We start from the raw sequence: 18,086 nt of genomic DNA on the forward strand, positions 1-18,086 counted from the left end.
TGCCCGCCGTGCAGGTGGAGGTTTGAGACGCGCTGGCCCGGCCCCTGGAGGCGCCAACGTCCTGGTTCTCAGGGCTGGCGCCGCACAGCTGCCGGCCCCTCTCCAGGCCACTCCTCGTGGGAGCACTGCATTTGGGAAACAGTTTCACAGATGAGGAAGTTGGAAACAGGCAAAGTGGAGGAGCTGCTGTGGAAAGAAAACTGGAGTCGCAGTGAGCGAGCCTGGGCTCCAGAGCTCGGGGGTGCAACCTGGCTGGGGGGCGCTGGGGAACTCGCCTTGAAACCTGCAGCGGGTGCTCCTCGCTCCAGCCCTCCTCGGGCCCCTGGAGGCTGCAGAGGCTGGAGCGCCGAGGAGGACCGTCAGGGACGGCCGCCGGGGTCTCCCGCGCTGACGTGGGGCCTGCGGCCTCGGCTGGGGCAGCCTGGCCGAGGGCAGCCCGGGCATCTGGGCTGGGGCCTCTGCGGCACCTCACTAGGCCTCGTCTTTTACTTCTGTGAAAAATGAGGATGCGGACAGGGACAGGGTTCCTTTCGGCTTGAAGAATTTTTCCCCTGGAAACTTGGCAGCAGGGGACCTTTTTTTTCTCCTGTACTGAAAACGGAAGACAAGTTCACTTGTAATGTTTCATTAATGACATTTAAAGCAAAACTCACTGGCCTCTGAATTCAAGCAACTTTCTCATTCACTGCTCTGGCACGTCGCTGTATGATTTCATATCGGTAACACAGGCAAGGGGTTTCTCACCACTTTGTGATCTCCAGAACGCAACTGGTGGAAATGTTAAAACGGTACATCCGTTTTGGAAAAATGGTTGGGCAGTCTCTTAAAAGGTGAAGCATGCACTTACCTCTGGCCCAGACATTTCACTCCTAGATATTTACCAAGAGTTGTACCAGAATGTCCATAGTAGCTTTACAGCCTAATCGATAATGGCCCCAAACTGGAAACAACCCAAATGTCAGTGAAGAGGAAAATGGATAAACTCAGTCAAGTATGTTCACGCAGTGGATGCCACTGAGCCCCAGTACATGGGTGAACAAGGGCAGATCTCTAAAACGCGCTGAGCAGAGAAGCCAGGCACAGAGCTCCGGCCGTGCAGCCCCGGCGGCGTGAAAGCAGACCCGGCCACTAACCCTTGGTGAAGAAATAAGACCGCGGCTGGGGGTGACAGGTGGGACTGAGTGGGGTCACGGGGTGTTCGATATCTTGGTAGATGTGGGTACCTGGGTGCCTACATTTGTCAAAATTCATCAAACTGTGCCATTCCACTGTATGTAAATTATACTTTGAACTTTTTTTTTTTTAACTCCCTCCCTTCATGGAAAGTCCCTGTCCTCATGGAACATTCAATGAGCAAAATAAGTGATGAGTATCGCGGCAGCTTGAGTCCCTCGTGGACCCGGGAAACCCTGTGCTTACGGCCAGGCCCTTCCCGGGCGTGGAATGCTGCAGGTGGACCTCTGCCCAGCCCCAGACCCCGCGGTGAGGTACGGCCCGGGGGTCTTAACCCTCTTCCTTTATAAACAGAAGAATAAAAATCCACAGACACAGAAAGATGCTGCAGAGACAGAGAGGAAAGCTCCTGGGAGCCAGAAGCTGAGAGCGAGGGGTCTGGAGGGGAGGGGAGAGGCGAGGGCGGCGCCTGAGCCGGCGGAGGGCCCCTGAGCCCCGGGCGCCTTTCGCGCTGACGAAGCCGGTCCTGGAGGCCCCGCTCCGCGCAGCTCGGGCGGCAGGAGCTGGGGCAAGGGCTGCCCGCTCCGCGCGCTGCGCCTGGCCAGGCCACGTGCCCTTTGGCCCGGGGCGGCGCGTCCCTCCGCGCCGAGGGCCTGAGCCCCGACTCCCCTGCTGGGCTGCGTCCCCCAGGGGACGCGCGCGTCCGTGGGGCGAGCTGCTCCTCCGCGTGTCGTGGGACACGGGCCCAGGCGCGGCAGAAACTTCCAGCCAACGGCCGCCTTGCTGCCCACCCAGCGCGGGCGCCCAGGCCGGGGACGCGCGGCCCCCCGGGCGCAGCGTGCCACCCCCGGCCCCCCGGTCCCCCGGCCCCCGGCCCCCGGCCCGCGGCCCGCGGCGTGGACGGCGCCCTCCGTGGAGTGGAGGCGGGCCTGGGGAAGGCCCCGGCGGCGGCCCCGGGCGCGTGGCGTCAGCTTCCAGCCGGGGTCCGGCTCGTGGGGAGGGGTCTTCAGAGCCCCGCGCCGGCTGCTCGGCTGGGGACAGACGGAGGGCGCGGGGCTCGCGGCGCCGCGGGCTGGAAGCGCGTGGACGCGCGTGGCTGCGCGGGGAGGCCGCGGCCCGCGTCCTGGAGCCGCAGCGCTGCCGGGGGGGCTTGGTGTGGGCTGGGGGGTCCGTTCGGGGCCCCAGGCCGTGGTCCCGAGCGTCAGGCCCCGCCGCAGCGCCCACGCGGCGCCGTGGGTTCCCCCGCCCTGGGGCGCGGGGACAGGGCCGGCCCGCAGCTCCGCTCTCGGCCTTCCCCGCCGGGGCCGCCTCCTCGGCGAGGGCGCAGCTGCCCCGCGGCGCCCGGGCCCGTGGGAAGGGGTGCCCGGGGGAGGCGTGGGGGCGACGCGCCGCCGGCCTGGAGGGGGAGCGGGGCGACCTCCTGCGGGAGCCCAGAGGCGGCTCAGCTCCCAGCCGTGGGCAGGTGGGGGGGACAGCGGCGTGGACGGAGCGAGAGCAAGGGAAGCCCCGGCGCGCGTCCTGCGGCTGCGGAGAAGCCCCCGGCCTGCAGCTGCCACGTGCCTGGGGACCCCTGGCCCCGCGTCTAGGGGCTGATTTGCAAAGAGGACCTTAAGCTGCAGTGTTTTTTTAGACATGTAGTGGCAGGATTATCAAGAACTTATAAACATTTACAAGTACAGGATATATTTATAAATAATACTGTGTATTGAAATCATATTACTGGGGAGCGGATTTGGCTCAACTGATAGAGCATCCACCTACCACGTGGGAGGTCCAAGGTTCAACCCCCGGCCTCCTTGACTCTCTGTGGAGCTGGCCCACACGCAGTGCTGCTGAGCACAAGGAGTGCCCTGCCACATGGGGGTGTCCCCGTGTAGGGGAGCCCTATGGCGCCCCGTAAGGAGAGCCACCCAGCGTGAAAGAAAGTGCAGCCTGCCCAGGAGTGGCGCCGCATACACGGAGAGCTGACGCAACAAGATGACGCAACAAAAAGAAACACAGATTCCCGTGCTGCTGACAAGAATACAAGTGGACACAGAAGAACACACGGCGAATGGACACAGAGAGCAGACAACGGGGGCAGGGAAGGGGAGAGAAATAAATTTTTAAAATCTTTAAAAAAAAAAGATATTAATGCTCTTGAATTCCCAAAACTTGTAAACATGCTGACCACAAAATAGAACGTAAGCAAATTGGGAAAACAGAATAAAATGTGAACAAATGGAAAACACAACCAAGCAGGGCAAACACATTGACCAGAAGTAGACTAGACATAAGCAAATGCGGAAAAACATGTTTTGCAACAAGAATTACAAGCATGTAATTCTTTACACAAAGGCAGGCGTTTGTGTAAAGTATTACATGCAGACCGACGGGCACTTAGAGCCCGGGCAGCGCCCCTGAGGGAGGATCCCGGGCCCGCCTCCTGGGCTGCCAGGCCCTGCGCTGTGCCCCTGACCCCTGCTCAGAGCAGCGCAGCCTCCACTGCTAGGCAGGGACCCAGCGGCCCGCCTGGGGAGACAGGTCAGCCGAGTCCAGCAGCCCTCAGGCCAGGGGCCCTGAAGGTTCTGATAATCGCCCCTGAAAATGTGCGTGTGCCCTGCTCTCCGGTCCATTTGGAGGCTGCAGTTACGAGGGCAGAGGAGCTGCGGGAGCATTTGAGCTAGCGGCGTGCAGCCTGCTCTCCTACATTTCCACCTGCTTTTGGTTTACTACAAGAGCTACGTTTACACGGCAAATATTATACTCCAAAAAATAGCAAGAAAGCTTTTATTTTTTCCTCGTCATTCTAGGTAATTTCAGTAGCTAATTGAACTGTTCTTCCAGCACTGAGAAAAAGACAAAACAAAAAAGATACAAAGCCCCTACTTTTAATATGCCTTGAATTGTGTAAAGTCAGAATAACAATGCAAAAATTTGGATTTAAAATGAGACACATTTTGGACAGACACTTTACCAAAAAATGTATCCGTATGGCAAATAAGCGCATGAAAAGATGCTCAACATCATTAGCCAATGGGAAATGCACCTTAAAAGCACAGTGAGATACTACTGAATCCTGGCCAGGATGTCTACAAGGGAAAGGATGCTCCAGGCCAAGTGCTGGTGATGACGTGGAGCCCTGGAGCACTGGACACTGCTGGTGGGAGTGTGTGACTTTAGGACAACTTGGGAAACAGTTTGCAGTTAAGCAAATACCAGTCATGTGATCCCGCCAATCCCAGGTACTCACCCAGGAGAAAAGAAAGCGTATGTTCATGCAAAGGCTGCTACCCAGATGTATCTGTAACAGCCAAAAACTAGGAGCAGGCTAAGTGTGTGTCGACAGGTGAACGGATCAACGTGTTTTATAAGTACACACAATGGAGCACGACTCAGCAGGCAAAAGCAGTGAACTATGAGACACTAGACAACACCAGGAGTCATAAGATAGCTATGTGACGGAAAGAAGTGAGACAGAAAGGAACATACTGTATGACTGAAGTGATATAAAAGTCTAGAAATGCAAACTAATCTATAATGACATAAAGCAGACACATTTGAGCACAAAATAGAATTTTTACTGGTACTTCAAGACATACCAGATGTTATAGTACTGGCTCTCTGTATTAAAATGCAGGCAGGTATTTAAAGGCAAAGCCAGGGAGGCGGATTTGGCTCAACTGATAAGAGCGTCCACCTACCACATGGGAGGTCCGTGGTTCAAACCCCGGGCTCCTTGACCCGTGTGGAGCTGGCCCATGTGCAGTGCTGATGCACGCAAGGAGTGTCCTGCCACGCAGGGGTGTCCCCCACGTAGGGGAGCCCCACGTGCAAGGAATGCACCCCATAAGGAGAGCCGCCCAGCATGAAAGAAAGTGCAGCCTGCCCAGGAATGGCGCCGCACACACCAAGAGCTACACAGCAAGATGAAAAAAAAAAAAAGTAAAGGCAAAGTCAGGTCCGACCTTGCTCAAATCCTAACACAGTTGACAGTTCTACCCTGCCCCCCCATTCACATCTACCAGAGCCTCCGAATGTGATCTGCCCTGGAGACGAGGCGCGGCGGGGTGTTCAGTTGAGGTGGGTGCTGCTGGATGAGGGCGGCCCCGGCGGGGGCCTGGGTAGGCCCAGCGCGGTGGTGGCAGGGACTGGGGCCGGGGGGGGGGGGGCCCGCGGAGATGGCCAGCAGCCGGGGGGCAGGGGCTCCCCTGGAGCCTCCGGGGGCAGCACCGTCCTGCCGACAGTTTGGTTTTGGACTTTTGGCCTCGAGAATAGTGAGAATAATACATTTCTCTTGTTTTAAGCCACTCGGTTTGCGGCAAGTCGTTACTTTAGCTTAGGACATGAATGCAACCACTATCGTCCAACACCAGGAAAGAAAACCCAGAGGTCCAGTCCCCGGTCACCTGGGGCCACGGGGACGTGACCCCTCTTCTGACCGCGGGCTGCGCGTTTCACAACTGTCACTCAAGAGGCCAGCCGCCCGGGGCCAAGGAGGGGCGGGGGGCGATGGAAGGAGGCGGGCGCCTGAGACCACCGGGGAGGGCAGCAGGCGGGTGACCCGCGACCTGGGGCGGGACGCGGAGGTCCTGAGACTGCGGCTCCAGCGACGGCCCCCAGACCTCCACTAGCCTCTGTGCAGAAACGCTGGGACTGTCTTCCGGCCAGGCCCCGTGTGCCCGCCTGGCTTTGCCCCCGGTGGGGTCACAGAGGCTGGGCAAGCGCACCTTGGGCAGACCCATCTTGAGACTACCAAGTGCTTGTGCTAGGAAAGGAGCCAGAGAAGGTGCAGAAATGAGAGGTTACCGTAACTGAGGAAACAGGGTTACATCAAAGCTGAGTTTCTAAAAAGCGAACAGCCAGTAAGATGAAGAATCAGCTTTACTCACGGGCATCGTTAAGGAAAATAAATTGGCAGCCTGCCTCGGTAGTGCCAGGGCCCTGAGAGGGGACAGCAACTCTTGTCAAAAGCTGGAAATAGGCTGATTTCAGCCCAGTGGAGATAGCCTATCAGAAATAAACACGTATATTATAATGACCCATCTGGGATGGTTCTGCTTATGAAACCATCCTTTATATTATGTTGGAAACTGAGGCACAGTGGCCTCACAAGGAGAGACATGCTGTCTCCATGGCTAAGCTTGCACCCTAAGGAATGCGGTAATTAAGAGTTCCCAGCAAACAGGATGAAGCTGTTAAAGGTTGAAAGAAAAGATGAACACATGCTTTTTGTAGTAAATAAAACTTAGACTTTGTACCTTGAGATAAGATTTTTTGAGTTCCTGAGAGTTCCTTAGTAATGCTAATAGTTAACTGCATGTTGCTACTCTTTGTTACGTAGACTGGGGTACCTAGAGAGCCCCTTGCAAACAATAAAGTTGTCTGATGAGTCTCTACTCTGCAGATCACCTGATCCCAGCGCTTTCTCTCTTTCTTTTCCTTCCTTCCTCCCTCCCTTCCTCTTTGTTTCCTTCTCCTTTTTCTCTTTCCTCCATTCCTGATATCCTTTGGGTCCAAATCTCCAACAATATTAAGGAACCTAAAAGCCCCCCCATTACTGTAACTCCCCTTGGAAATTCCCTCATGGCTTCAAAAGCCAAGTGCCTCACCAGCCTTTGAAACTCCGAGGTTTGAGGGCTCCCTGCCTAACAGCTTCTCTTTTGATAAACCCATTACAGTGACGATTCCTGGAGATGTGGTTTATTTTGACAGCATGAAACATCACAGGGGCTATTACAGAGAATGTGTGGGTGGAAGTCAATAGGGAATAAAAATGCCGCTCCTGTTGTTGTAGAATTGAGAGAAGTTCAGTTACTTGCGTATAGAGAGGCCAGGACTCAGGAATGATTTTGAGAAGGAAAAATGGTTTCTTGATGGCCGGCCAGACTCGGGAACTTTTTGTTTGAATCCCGAGCCCCGAACAAGATTTTTCAGTCCCTTTTATACAGAGAGGAAAGGCCAAACGGTCCTTTTGTTTCAGTTCTCAATAGGCTTGAATTAGCATCTATTTCCACATCTTAGTAAGCTTTTAGCATGGACCTCAGGCATTCGATAAGCTTTTAGCATAGTTGCTTTGCATTTCCCCTGAATACTTAAAGTTTATAGACCTTGCATTGTTAAACTGTCTCCTGCTCACCAAGGGCAGGACTGCAACCTTTCATCATCCCACACCCACAAGTCACAGATAGTTTAGGTTACCTCTGAAGAGACAAAGAGCCTGCCACCCATAGCCCACATCACTGTAAGGAGCGAACGATCAGGAGGCACCTGGGACTGCTCGCTGGCATACCAGAGTAGAGGCGTCTAGAAGTTCCATTTACAAAGAGCGAGGCCGTCAGGAGCAGAAGCGAGCGCTGGGGTCAGCCCTGGCTTTGAACGGCGGTGCAGCTTTCCAACTGCAGATGAACGTGCAAAGCATGGTTTGGGCTTTTTAAAATTTTTCTTTTTTTTAAATATATTTTTTATTTTTAATAAGTGTTACATAAAAATATAGGGGATTCCCATGTGCCCCACTCCCACCCTTTCCCACATTAATAACATCCTTCATTAGTGTGGTACATTTGTTACAATTGATGAACACATTTTGGAGCATTGCCACACAGCATGGATTATCGTTTACACTGTGGTTTACACTCTCTCCCACACAAATTTGTAGGCTATGGCAAGTTATGCAATGGCCTGTGCCTGTCGCTGCAATGTCAAATGAGTTTATGTGGCTCAGAGTCTTCAAAGTGAGCCAGGAGGCCATTCCAGAGGCCACGCTTCGGCACGTCTCAGCAGGCTCTCGCTGACTGCCAAAGCATGTACCACCTCAAATAGCGGGGCTCCTGGGGGCTCTGGAAACAGCCAGACACTACAGGCAGGGCTGGCAGCTCAGGAGTGGGCACCCTGCCACTGGGCCCACTCGGAGTTTAGCCTCCCCACTGTGGCAGCTGGACTCAGTTGTCTCCCCTACACATGGCTCCTCTGCCTCTTCTGTTTGAACCCGTAGTTAGTACTAGAATTGACAGGCAAACGTCCAAGAGACTCAGATCTTGGGGCTGACCATGTCTCAGCTGGGCCCTGAGTCTCATCAGAGCTGCAACACCTACTCTCCAGCTCACTGGACTCACCCAGGACATCTAACAAGGAGGCGAGGATGGACAACGGCCACACCCAGGAGCAGCGAGTTCTACAGCTGCAAGCAGGAGAGTCCCGTCGGTCAGCCCCGTGGGGTCACAGCCCCTCGCTTAGAGGTGGAGGGACATCACCCTCCCAGAACCCTCAGGCCCGGGGGATGAACCATGGACTAGAGTGGACTCACTGGCATTCTACTGTAGACCTACTGTGATTCTACGAGTGGAATAAGTCACATCGCTGAAGCGGAGGCGGAGGCCACTGGAGGTGCTGAGAGGAGGGACAGGGAGAACGGGTGTAACGCGGGGCTCGGGGCGTGGGAACTGGCCTGAAAGACAGCTTCCTTTTGCTTTGACAGGCCCGAGCAAGGTTTACTTGTCGCCAGGGGAACCTGCGCGGTCACGCGGGCGCGTGGCGAGTGGAGGGGGCAGCGGCGGGGCAGCAGCGGCGCTCGCCGTGGGCACCTGCCCACGCCTGGGGCGAACCAGGGGCCTGCACAGCCTCACAGTGAACGGTCACAATTTGACAGTTCCGCACTCTACTCAACGTCCCGTTTTCCACGCGCGGTAGCGGCGCCCTGTGGCTTCCCGCCTTCTGCCATTAAACACCGCGCCGGAGAAAGGACGCGGCGGGGAAGGGAGGCGGCCGGCGGCCCAGGGCGGAGCGCGCCCCCGCCCCCGCTCCCGCTCGGCCCCCGCCCACGCTCCCGCTCGGCCAACCCCCCGCTCGGCTCCCGCTCGGCCCCCGCTCGGCTAACCCTCCGCTCGGCTCCCGCTCGGCCCCCGCTCGGCCCCCGCTCGGCCCCCGCTCGGCTAACCCTCCGCTCGGCCCCCGCTCGGCCCCCGCTCGGCCCCCGCTCACGCAGCTCCCCGCTCGGCTCCCGCTCGGCCCCCGCTCGGCTAACCCTCCGCTCGGCTCCCGCTCGGCCCCCGCTCGGCCCCCGCTCGGCCCCCGCTCGGCCCCCGCTCGGCCCCCGCTCGGCTCCCGCTCGGCTAACCCTCCGCTCGGCTCCCGCTCGGCTCCCGCTCGGCTAACCCTCCGCTCGGCCCCCGCTCGGCTCCCGCTCGGCCCCCGCTCGGCTAACCCTCCGCTCGGCTCCCGCTCGGCTCCCGCTCGGCTCCCGCTCGCCTCGCGCTCGGCTCCCGCTCGGCTCCCGCTCGGCTCCCGCTCGGCTCCCGCTCGGCCCCCGCTCGGCTCCCGTTCGGCTAACCCTCCGCTCGGCTCCCGCTCGGCTCCCGCTCGGCTCCCGCTCGGCTCCCGCTCGGCTCCCGCTCGGCTCCCGCTCGGCCCCCGCTCGGCTCCCGTTCGGCTCCCGCTCGGCTCCCGTTCGGCTAACCCTCCGCTCGGCTCCCGTTCGGCTAACCCTCCGCTCGGCTCCCGCTCGGCTCCCGCTCGGCTCCCGCTCGCCTCGCGCTCGGCTCCCGCTCGGCCCCCGCTCGGCTCCCGTTCGGCTAACCCTCCGCTCGGCCCCCGCTCGGCTCCCGTTCGGCTAACCCTCCGCTCGGCTCCCGCTCGGCTCCCGCTCGGCTCCCGCTCGGCCCCCGCTCGGCTCCCGCTCGGCTCCCGCTCGGCCCCCGCTCGGCTCCCGCTCGGCTCCCGCTCGGCCCCCGCTCGGCTCCCGCTCGGCTCCCGCTCGGCCCCCGCTCGGCTCCCGCTCGGCCCCCGCTCGGCCCCGCTCGGCTCCCGTTCGGCTAACCCTCCGCTCGGCTCCCGTTCGGCTAACCCTCCGCTCGCCTCGCGCTCGGCTCCCGCTCGGCCCCCGCTCGGCTCCCGTTCGGCTAACCCTCCGCTCGGCTCCCGTTCGGCTAACCCTCCGCTCGGCTCCCGCTCGGCTCCCGCTCGGCCCCCGCTCGGCTCCCGCTCGGCTCCCGCTCGGCTCCCGCTCGGCCCCGGCTCGGCTAACCCTCCGCTCGGCTCCCGTTCGGCTAACCCTCCGCTCGGCTCCCGCTCGGCTCCCGCTCGGCTCCCGCTCGGCCCCGGCTCGGCTCCCGCTCGGCCCCCGCTCGGCCCCGCTCGGCCCCCGCTCGGCTCCCGCTCGGCCCCCGCTCGGCTCCCGCTCGGCTCCCGCTCGGCCCCCGCTCGGCTAACCCTCCGCTCGGCTCCCGTTCGGCTAACCCTCCGCTCGGCTCCCGTTCGGCTAACCCTCCGCTCGGCTCCCGTTCGGCTAACCCTCCGCTCGGCCCCCGCTCGGCCCCCGCTCGGCCCCCGCTCGGCCCCGCTCGGCCCCGGCTCGGCTAACCCTCCGCTCGGCTCAGGCTGGGTTTCCGGTCCGACTTCCCCTGGGCGCCCGCGTAGCGGCGGCCGAGGGCGGTCCTGGAGGAGCCGGGGAAGAAACCGGGAGCACGCCCGGCCCCCGCGGGCCCTGTGGCCCTTGTATGCCGCGCCCACCCCGGGAGCCGCCCTTGCCAGCCCGTCCTGGAAGAAGCCGATGGCCTTGAGCCCGGCTTGGAGAGCGTTTGCGCGGCTTCCAGCAGGCGGCTGCCGTTTCCTCCCGAAGACCGTGGGCGGCGGCGGCCCGCGCTCGTGCGCCCGGGGCCGCTGCCCCCGCAGGGCCGCCGGGCGCCTCGCGGACTCGGACCCGAGAGCTTTCCTGGAGCGGAGCCCGGAAGCCACCCGCGCCGGCAGCCTCACCGCGGAAATCCGGCTGCGGCTCTGACCCCGCGTGCGAGCCGAGGCGGGAGCGGCCCGACCTGTGGCCCCACGGGGCCCTGCTGGGCGTCTCCTGGCCGGAGGCCAAGCCCTGTCCAGGTGCTGCCCCTCGGGGCCGCCGCAGCGCCTTTCCCTCTCCAGCCCCGGCGCCCCGCTCCTCCTCCTGCGCCCCTGCGCCCCAGGGCCACCAGGGCGACCCCGCGCCCCTCGTCTCCTTGAGAGCAGCGTGGCCATCTCGTTTTGATTGTTGCATAGTTTCGCCTTCTTCCCAAAGCTGATTATCAAGGCATTTTCCCCAAATATTATTCCTTCCCCACCCCAAATTCTGGGCTCAGCTGTCGAGGCCCTAGAGCCCTGCCGTGATCCAGTGGATCCCACGCCTTCCAGGGCCCGGTCCCCAGCACGCCCAGGCCAGAGCCGCTCCCCGCTGCCGAGCCCTTCAGCTGCGCCGGGCAGCTCGCAGTGCTGCCCCTTGGGCCTCCCGCCTCCCGCCTGCACAGCTCCCTCTCCAGGGGGGGCGAGCGGCCCTGGAGAAGCCCCCCGGCTCGGGGCAACTCTGGGCTTGATCTTTTCTCGCACCCCTCATATGCAGAGGTCCTCTTAGGGCATTTTTATTTAAAATACGGCTCTGAAGCAAAGACTTTCAGCATTTCAATCCAATCTCTCTGTTTTTGGATTGGCAAATTATTTAAACTGTTTATTCCTTGAGGTTACAGAGCTAATGATGTGTGTATGTTTAAATACAATGTATATAAATGCAGACATACAGCTTTTTAGGCAGTCCTGAGGACTGGAAAGCATACCAAATGGTAATTCCAATTTTCTGGTTGTGTTGCCAGATTTTCAGACTATATTTAGTTGCATCCATATAAATGCTGATATTTTAAATTAAGTTTATTAAAGCCAATGTTGATCAAGTTAACTATAAATACAGTCAGTTTATTTAAGATACTGTCTGAATCAGAAGTCACAAAATGGTGACCCACAGATGTAGTTTGTTTGGCCTGTACTTGGTTGTAGACTTTAAAAAAAAATTTGTTGCTAACATTTAAATGTTTAAAACTTGAGAACTTTCATGTACAAGTCAACTCTTTTGAAAAACAGTAATATTTGATGACACTGGATTTCTGAATGGCAACACCAGCTGTCGAGATGGGTAGGAGCTGTCCCTTTATTTTTTTTTTTTTTAAGATTTATTTATTTATTTAATTTCCCCCCCTCCCCTGGTTGTCTGTTCTTGGTGTCTGTTTGCTGCGTCTTGTTTCTTTGTCCGCTTCTGTTGTCGTCAGTGGCACCCGCTTCTGTTGTCGTCAGCGGCACGGGAAGTGTGGGCGGCGCCATTCCTAGGCAGGCTGCTCTTTCTTTTCACTCTGGGCGGCTCTCCTCACGGGCGCACTCCTTGCGCGTGGGGCTCCCCCACGCGGGGACACCCTTGCGTGGCACGGCACTCCTTGCGCGCATCAGCACTGCGCATGGCCAGCTCCACACGGGTCAAGGAGGCCTGGGGTTTGAACCGCGGACCTCCCATATGGTAGACGGACGCCCTAACCACTGGGCCAAAGTCCGTTTTCCTAGGAGCTGTCCCTTTAAACAGGACAGCTACCGCATACTTTTCCATAGTTCCCACTACTCTGTTATCCTGCTGGGGTCACATGTCAGATCTACTTTTATATATAATAGTAAGTGTTATTATTAAATAATAACACTATTATTTCAGTGTTACCATATTCATCTTTACTTCTTTGGTAACTCCTTAAGCTTTGTCCATATTCTTTGGACTTTGGTTGTCCTTACCAGAAGTGTCATTACAATAAAATTCAAGTGGCAGATAAAATCACTGCATGATGAACAGTCCAAAGGAGACAGTGAATTCTGGCTCTGGCATGCTTAGTCCTGATAATAACAATATTTTATCAGTCTGTGTCCTTGGCACTTGGTCTCTGGGTCATAGGTGTTCAGTACATTTTTAAAAATTGACTTGAAGAGCATGATTAGTCATTTGGAAGGCACCTGCTGAAGAAAAGATGAGTGACCAGGTCCTCTCTCCCACCTCCTCAGTCCAGCTCTCCAGACTGTCTCACGTTAGCCAGGCCAAACCTGTCAAGCTGGACCAGGTTCTTCTGCTAGGTTCTACTACTACTTGGTCCAGTCAGCCCCCAAATTTGTTCTTGTTGTCTTCAGACATTCTGACTTCCCATCTCTCTCGTGTTGGAGAAAAGTGGCACTTACTGGGACATGGAAACTGATATGACCGTGGGCAGAGAAAGCTCTCCCAATGGAGGGGTCTGAAGAACAGACTTCGGCCCCCCCACCAGCATGGCGGGGTCTGCAGAGAGACTTCACCCACTCCTGGGAGGGGGGACTTGAATTTATACAGAACTTTCCTAGGCGGAGGAATGACAGTGGGAGGGGGTTAGGGTCTGACTGAGGTGCAGGGGCCAGTAGGAAGACCAAGAGGTGAAAATTTTCCCTGACAATGACTCGAGAATGGTGGGTTAGGGAGTTTCTGCTTTCTTGGAATGCTGCAGCAGCAGGTGTCTCTTTTGATCGTAGGGATTAAAGGGTTTATTTCCCTTCAATATGTAAATAGGGAAGGTGTCCATCTTGGTGTTTCTCTGATATGCAGGTAGAGGTAGTAAAGATCTGATGGTGAAGATCTCTCTCTCCCTTTTCTCCTGTCTCTATGAGGTCTCTTTGTTTAACCTGTGGGAAAGTGCGGTGCCCTCAGAGACGGGGGAGGGGGTTTGCCTTTTTCCCAGTGCTTGTCAGGGGAAACTGAGCTACAGCTTGTTAATTACTGCAAACCTCTAACATTGTCAAGCTGGACCAAGTTCTTCTGCTAGGTTCTACTACTTCTTTGTTCAGTCCAAAGATTTGTTGTTGTTGTCTTTAGACATTCTGACTTCCCATCTCTTCTTTTTTTGCTTTCTTTCAAATTCAGGTATATTTTAGATAATCCTGACTCCGTCAGAGGCAAATCTGTGTTAGACCTTGGGAGTGGATGTGGAGCTACAGCTATTGCAGCTAAAATGAGTGGAGCATCAAGGATTTTGGCCAACGACATAGACCCGCGTAAGGATTTTATATTTAAAAATATTTAAAGCTCATCCTTTTCCCCGCAGGATAAATATGGAGGGTTGCCTCAACATGGTTGCCTATTGCTGCGCCAGAGAGTGTGAGCTCCTGCTCAGTGGACGCGGGGCTCCTGGGCGGCCGGAGTTGGAGGTGCCTTTCCCCAGGGGTTTGTTTGCCTTGCCTGACCTCCCAGCCTGACAGCAGCCTGGGGCCACTTAATGTTAACTCTTGGCAAGAAGTTTCCTGGAAGACGTAGGGAGTGTTTACTTGAGGGTAGGCTTGCATGCTCGGGTGGGGAGCTTTTGTTCCATTAGAGCCCTAGCTAAGGCAGGTGCGTTTTTAATTTATTGATTTCCTCTGGTCCGTGCTGTTACTGAGCTGTAGCTCTTGGAAGATCCTGATTTTATACAGGAGTCCCAGCTCTAACTTGCCACTCTGCTCAAGGCCAAAGCTTGTTCCCCTATTTTGTGTTCAGCTGTGAAAAGCCAACCTTGTTAGTTACTGAGATCCATGAATGTTCCTAAGATCTCAACATTTCTAGCTGTTTTGTATTGTGTTTTTTTTTTTCTTCAGGAAATCCAGTCTGTCATTTCTGGAAATGGCGTAGAACGTTGCTTATACTGGCATAAACTTTAGACTTCTTTATAGAAAAACAACTCTCAACCAAAAGGAAAAAATATATTGTAGGAGATTTTAAAAATTAGTCAAATTAGTCAACAGGGAATTAAAGTGGCCTAGCAATTGCAATTCATTATATGCTTTTTTTAAGTTGCAGGAATAGCTATTACACTGAATTGTGAATTGAACCAACTGAATCCTTTTCCCATTTTAATAAAAAACATTTTGGATCTGGAACAAGGAAAGTGGGACCTTGTTCTTCTTGGCGATATGTTCTATGATGAGCACCTTGCGCACAGCCTTCACCAGTGGCTGAGGAAGTGCTTTTGGACCCATGAAACCCGCGTTCTGATTGGTGACCCTGGGCGACCCCAGCTCAGTGGACACAGCATTCAGAGTCAGCTGCACAAAGTGCAAGAATATTCCCTTCCAGAGCCCACGAGGCAGGAAAACAACGGGCTGACGACCAGCACAGTGTGGGACTTTCAGCCTGAAGTTTCCACGGGCTCCCGAGGATGGATATAGGATTAAATATATTTGGATTTAACCCTAAACCTTTTCCCTGTAAGGGATCTCTTCCAGTTGAAAGATTTTATTACTATGAAATGGCAAATCTTGTTTCCAAAATCTGAGTTTAAAGTTTTGTCAGCCTTTGTCATGTAACTAGTTTTGCAGTTCTACTCATGACAGTTATACACATCTGTATTTGCTTTTTTTTTCTCGTTTTACTGCTGTAGGAATATGATTACATAAGGCAATACCTCATGGTGTTAACATGTAATTTAGGTAGTGGAGAGGAACTAGATATTGTAACAGAATCTGCTTCTGTACTTGAGGACAACCATGAATTGAAGAAAATACGAATACATGTGAATAAAATATAGATGAACTCTGATTTTTAAAAATTGTATATGAAGATGGAAGATGTGGTTAATCCTGTACCCAGTTCATGAGCTTTGGAGTCAGACAGCTCTGTCACTTTCCAGCTGGGATTTTGAAGGCGAGTTAAGCTCTCTAAGCTTTAATTTCCTCATCTATAAAATAGTAATACAACCCCATAAATCCACCTCAAAGAGTTATTGTATTAAATGAAAGAATATGTAAGGTGCTTAATATAGTATTTAGCACAGAGTTGGGCCTCAGTTGACCACTGTGGAGAAAAACAGAGATTTTAGAATTCCCTGTTTGCTCTGTACCGTGGCACATTGCGAGGTCTCTTCGTGGCTCCCCGAGGTTAGCCAGCAGTCGGCTGTGCCACCACTGCACACCCCAGGCTGTCAGGTTCTTAGGCATCAATAAGCACTTTACTGGAAATGCCTGTGTTTAAAATACGTATCCCTGGAAGGACCCATCAGAAACTAGAAACAGTGGTTGTCTTCTGAGAAGGAACCAGGTGGCTGGTGGATAGGGTGGAGGGAGATGCAGTTTTTACTTTTAGGCCTTGGAATGTTGTACTACTGCATGTACTTTAATTCCTCTTCCCTAATATTTATATATGTTTTTCCTGTATGATATAAGTGTAAAATGCAGCCATCTGAATGCACTGTGAGGCTTTGTATCCTTCTTAGGAATTACTTACAAGGCTTACATTATGGATTTTCTAGTAATACACACATGCTGCTGGGATTAAGAGACCAGGAGTGTGTAATCAGCCTTATCTCTGAACATGGATGTAGAGAAAGCAATTAAGGGCATGATGTTGGTTGGATAGAAAAATAGAATAATGAGATAGGAATTTGGAACTCTTGTTATTCTTCAACTTCAGAAGCTAGAGTTTATTATATAGCCCAGTGAGTCAGTTTCCACTGGTGTCTACTGGAGTTTGAAATTATAAACCCTGAATTGGTTAAAATGACTAGAAATTATAGGTCATTATGGTGTTGGACGAGGATACCCGAAAGGAAATAATTGTTTACATATTCTTTGAAAACTCAGGATACTCTGCTGGTTATTGCCCTTCTCAGCAAGATAAGAAAGAGAATATATGAGAAAATTGGAGTTTGGAGCACTGTTAGAAATCATACTGAGCCAAAGGCTAGATTTAAGTTTAAATCTCTACAAACCCTGTTTCTGTCATCTTCTGTAATGAGGCGGGCACAAAAAGCTCTCAGCTATCCATCTGTTACAGGAAATATATATACATTTTTAGGTTTTTTTTTTTAACCTAAAATATTTTGTGAACTCCCATGTATGTAATGATGAGCCTTGAAATGATTTCATAGCTTAACAAACATGTCTATAACAGGAAATTGTATTTCTTCACTTTGCTATTGAATATATTCCTTTTAGGAAACAATTTTATTTTTAAACTTTAAGCGCTCAAGCCTGTGTTAATCAGCACACCGCTCTGTGTTCATGTATGTATGTGTGCGTGCGGGTAGAAGAGATTCTCCTGTAAAACACTAGTTTTCTCCTGCTTCAAGTAAACAGCGCCTCTAGCAGAGTCTGAACCAAACATAAAGTCTGTTTTCTTCGACACTACTATTGGTTAGATAGTGCATTTCCTCTATGTAGAAGGGATTTATTAATCAGCAAGCTAGAGTAATGGGTAACCTGATATGCTTAGGTAACAGTCAGAGGTGAGTCATTCACTGAATGACGTCTCCTTTCCTTTGCTTCTACTAAAAATCATACATTACACCTACAGAGTCACAGACACAAGGGTCACTTGGTTAGGGTCAGGGAGAACAAACGGTAGGAAAGGAACAGAGTTCAATGTGGGACAGTTTTATATAATTGTCACATGATTTATTTTTCTCCTATAAAGCAAAAGTATTTTATACTTTAATACTAGGAATTTTTAATCTGCCATAAATAATAAAACTATCTTATCTATGCACAGTATCAAATTGCCAGACATTGAAGTATACATTAATTATCCTTGAAAACTATATTTTTCAGAAGGCATTACTTTACCTTCTTTTTTTTCTATCCTCCCTCCCTCTCATCTACCCGTCATTCAACAAATAGTGGTGCTTATTATGTACTGGGCACTGTTCTAGGCCCTGGGAGTACAAGAGAACAAAAGGGACACAAATCTTGCCTTCCAGGAGCTTATGTTCTAGGGTAGGGAGGCAGATAATAAAAAATAAACAGGTTATAGGTGACAGAGGTAAGAGAAACAAAGTAGGTAAGAATGACACGGAAGAAGCAGATGTGCCTCAAGCGACGGGTTCCCAGTGCCTCCTAAAGAAGACGGAGCTGGTGCTGTGGGCAGGCGTGGTGAGCTGACACAAGATGATGCAATAAGAGACACAAGAAGGAAACCTGCGCGACACAGCAAAGCGAGGAAAAGAGGCGGCTCACGCTATTAGCCCCCTCCTCCTACACTAGAGGCCCTGGGTTTGGGTCCTGGTACCTTCTGAAGAAACAAGGGGGAAAGGATGCGGCTCAAGCAACTGGGCTCCCGCCTACCATATAGGAGGTCCAGGGTTTGGTGTCCAGGGTCTCCCAGTGAGGGCAAACTGGCCCAC

General features: G+C 53.9%; 1 protein-coding gene across 1 annotated transcript; it reads left to right on the forward strand.

Annotated features, from left to right (window-relative positions):
- The first annotated feature begins 10,564 nt into the window (after positions 1-10,564).
- On the forward strand, positions 10,565-16,928 carry ETFBKMT (electron transfer flavoprotein subunit beta lysine methyltransferase). Its single transcript, XM_004477920.5, is given in 5 exon segments — positions 10,565-10,923; positions 10,925-10,998; positions 11,001-11,019; positions 13,862-13,992; positions 14,765-16,928. Coding segments are annotated over 5 exon segments (822 nt in total). The 5' UTR covers positions 10,565-10,699; the 3' UTR covers positions 15,139-16,928.
- The last annotated feature ends 1,158 nt before the right edge of the window (positions 16,929-18,086 follow it).

The sequence above is a fragment of the Dasypus novemcinctus genome, chromosome 20 (assembly GCF_030445035.2).
Source record: "Dasypus novemcinctus isolate mDasNov1 chromosome 20, mDasNov1.1.hap2, whole genome shotgun sequence".
Taxonomy (NCBI): Eukaryota; Metazoa; Chordata; class Mammalia; order Cingulata; family Dasypodidae; genus Dasypus; species Dasypus novemcinctus.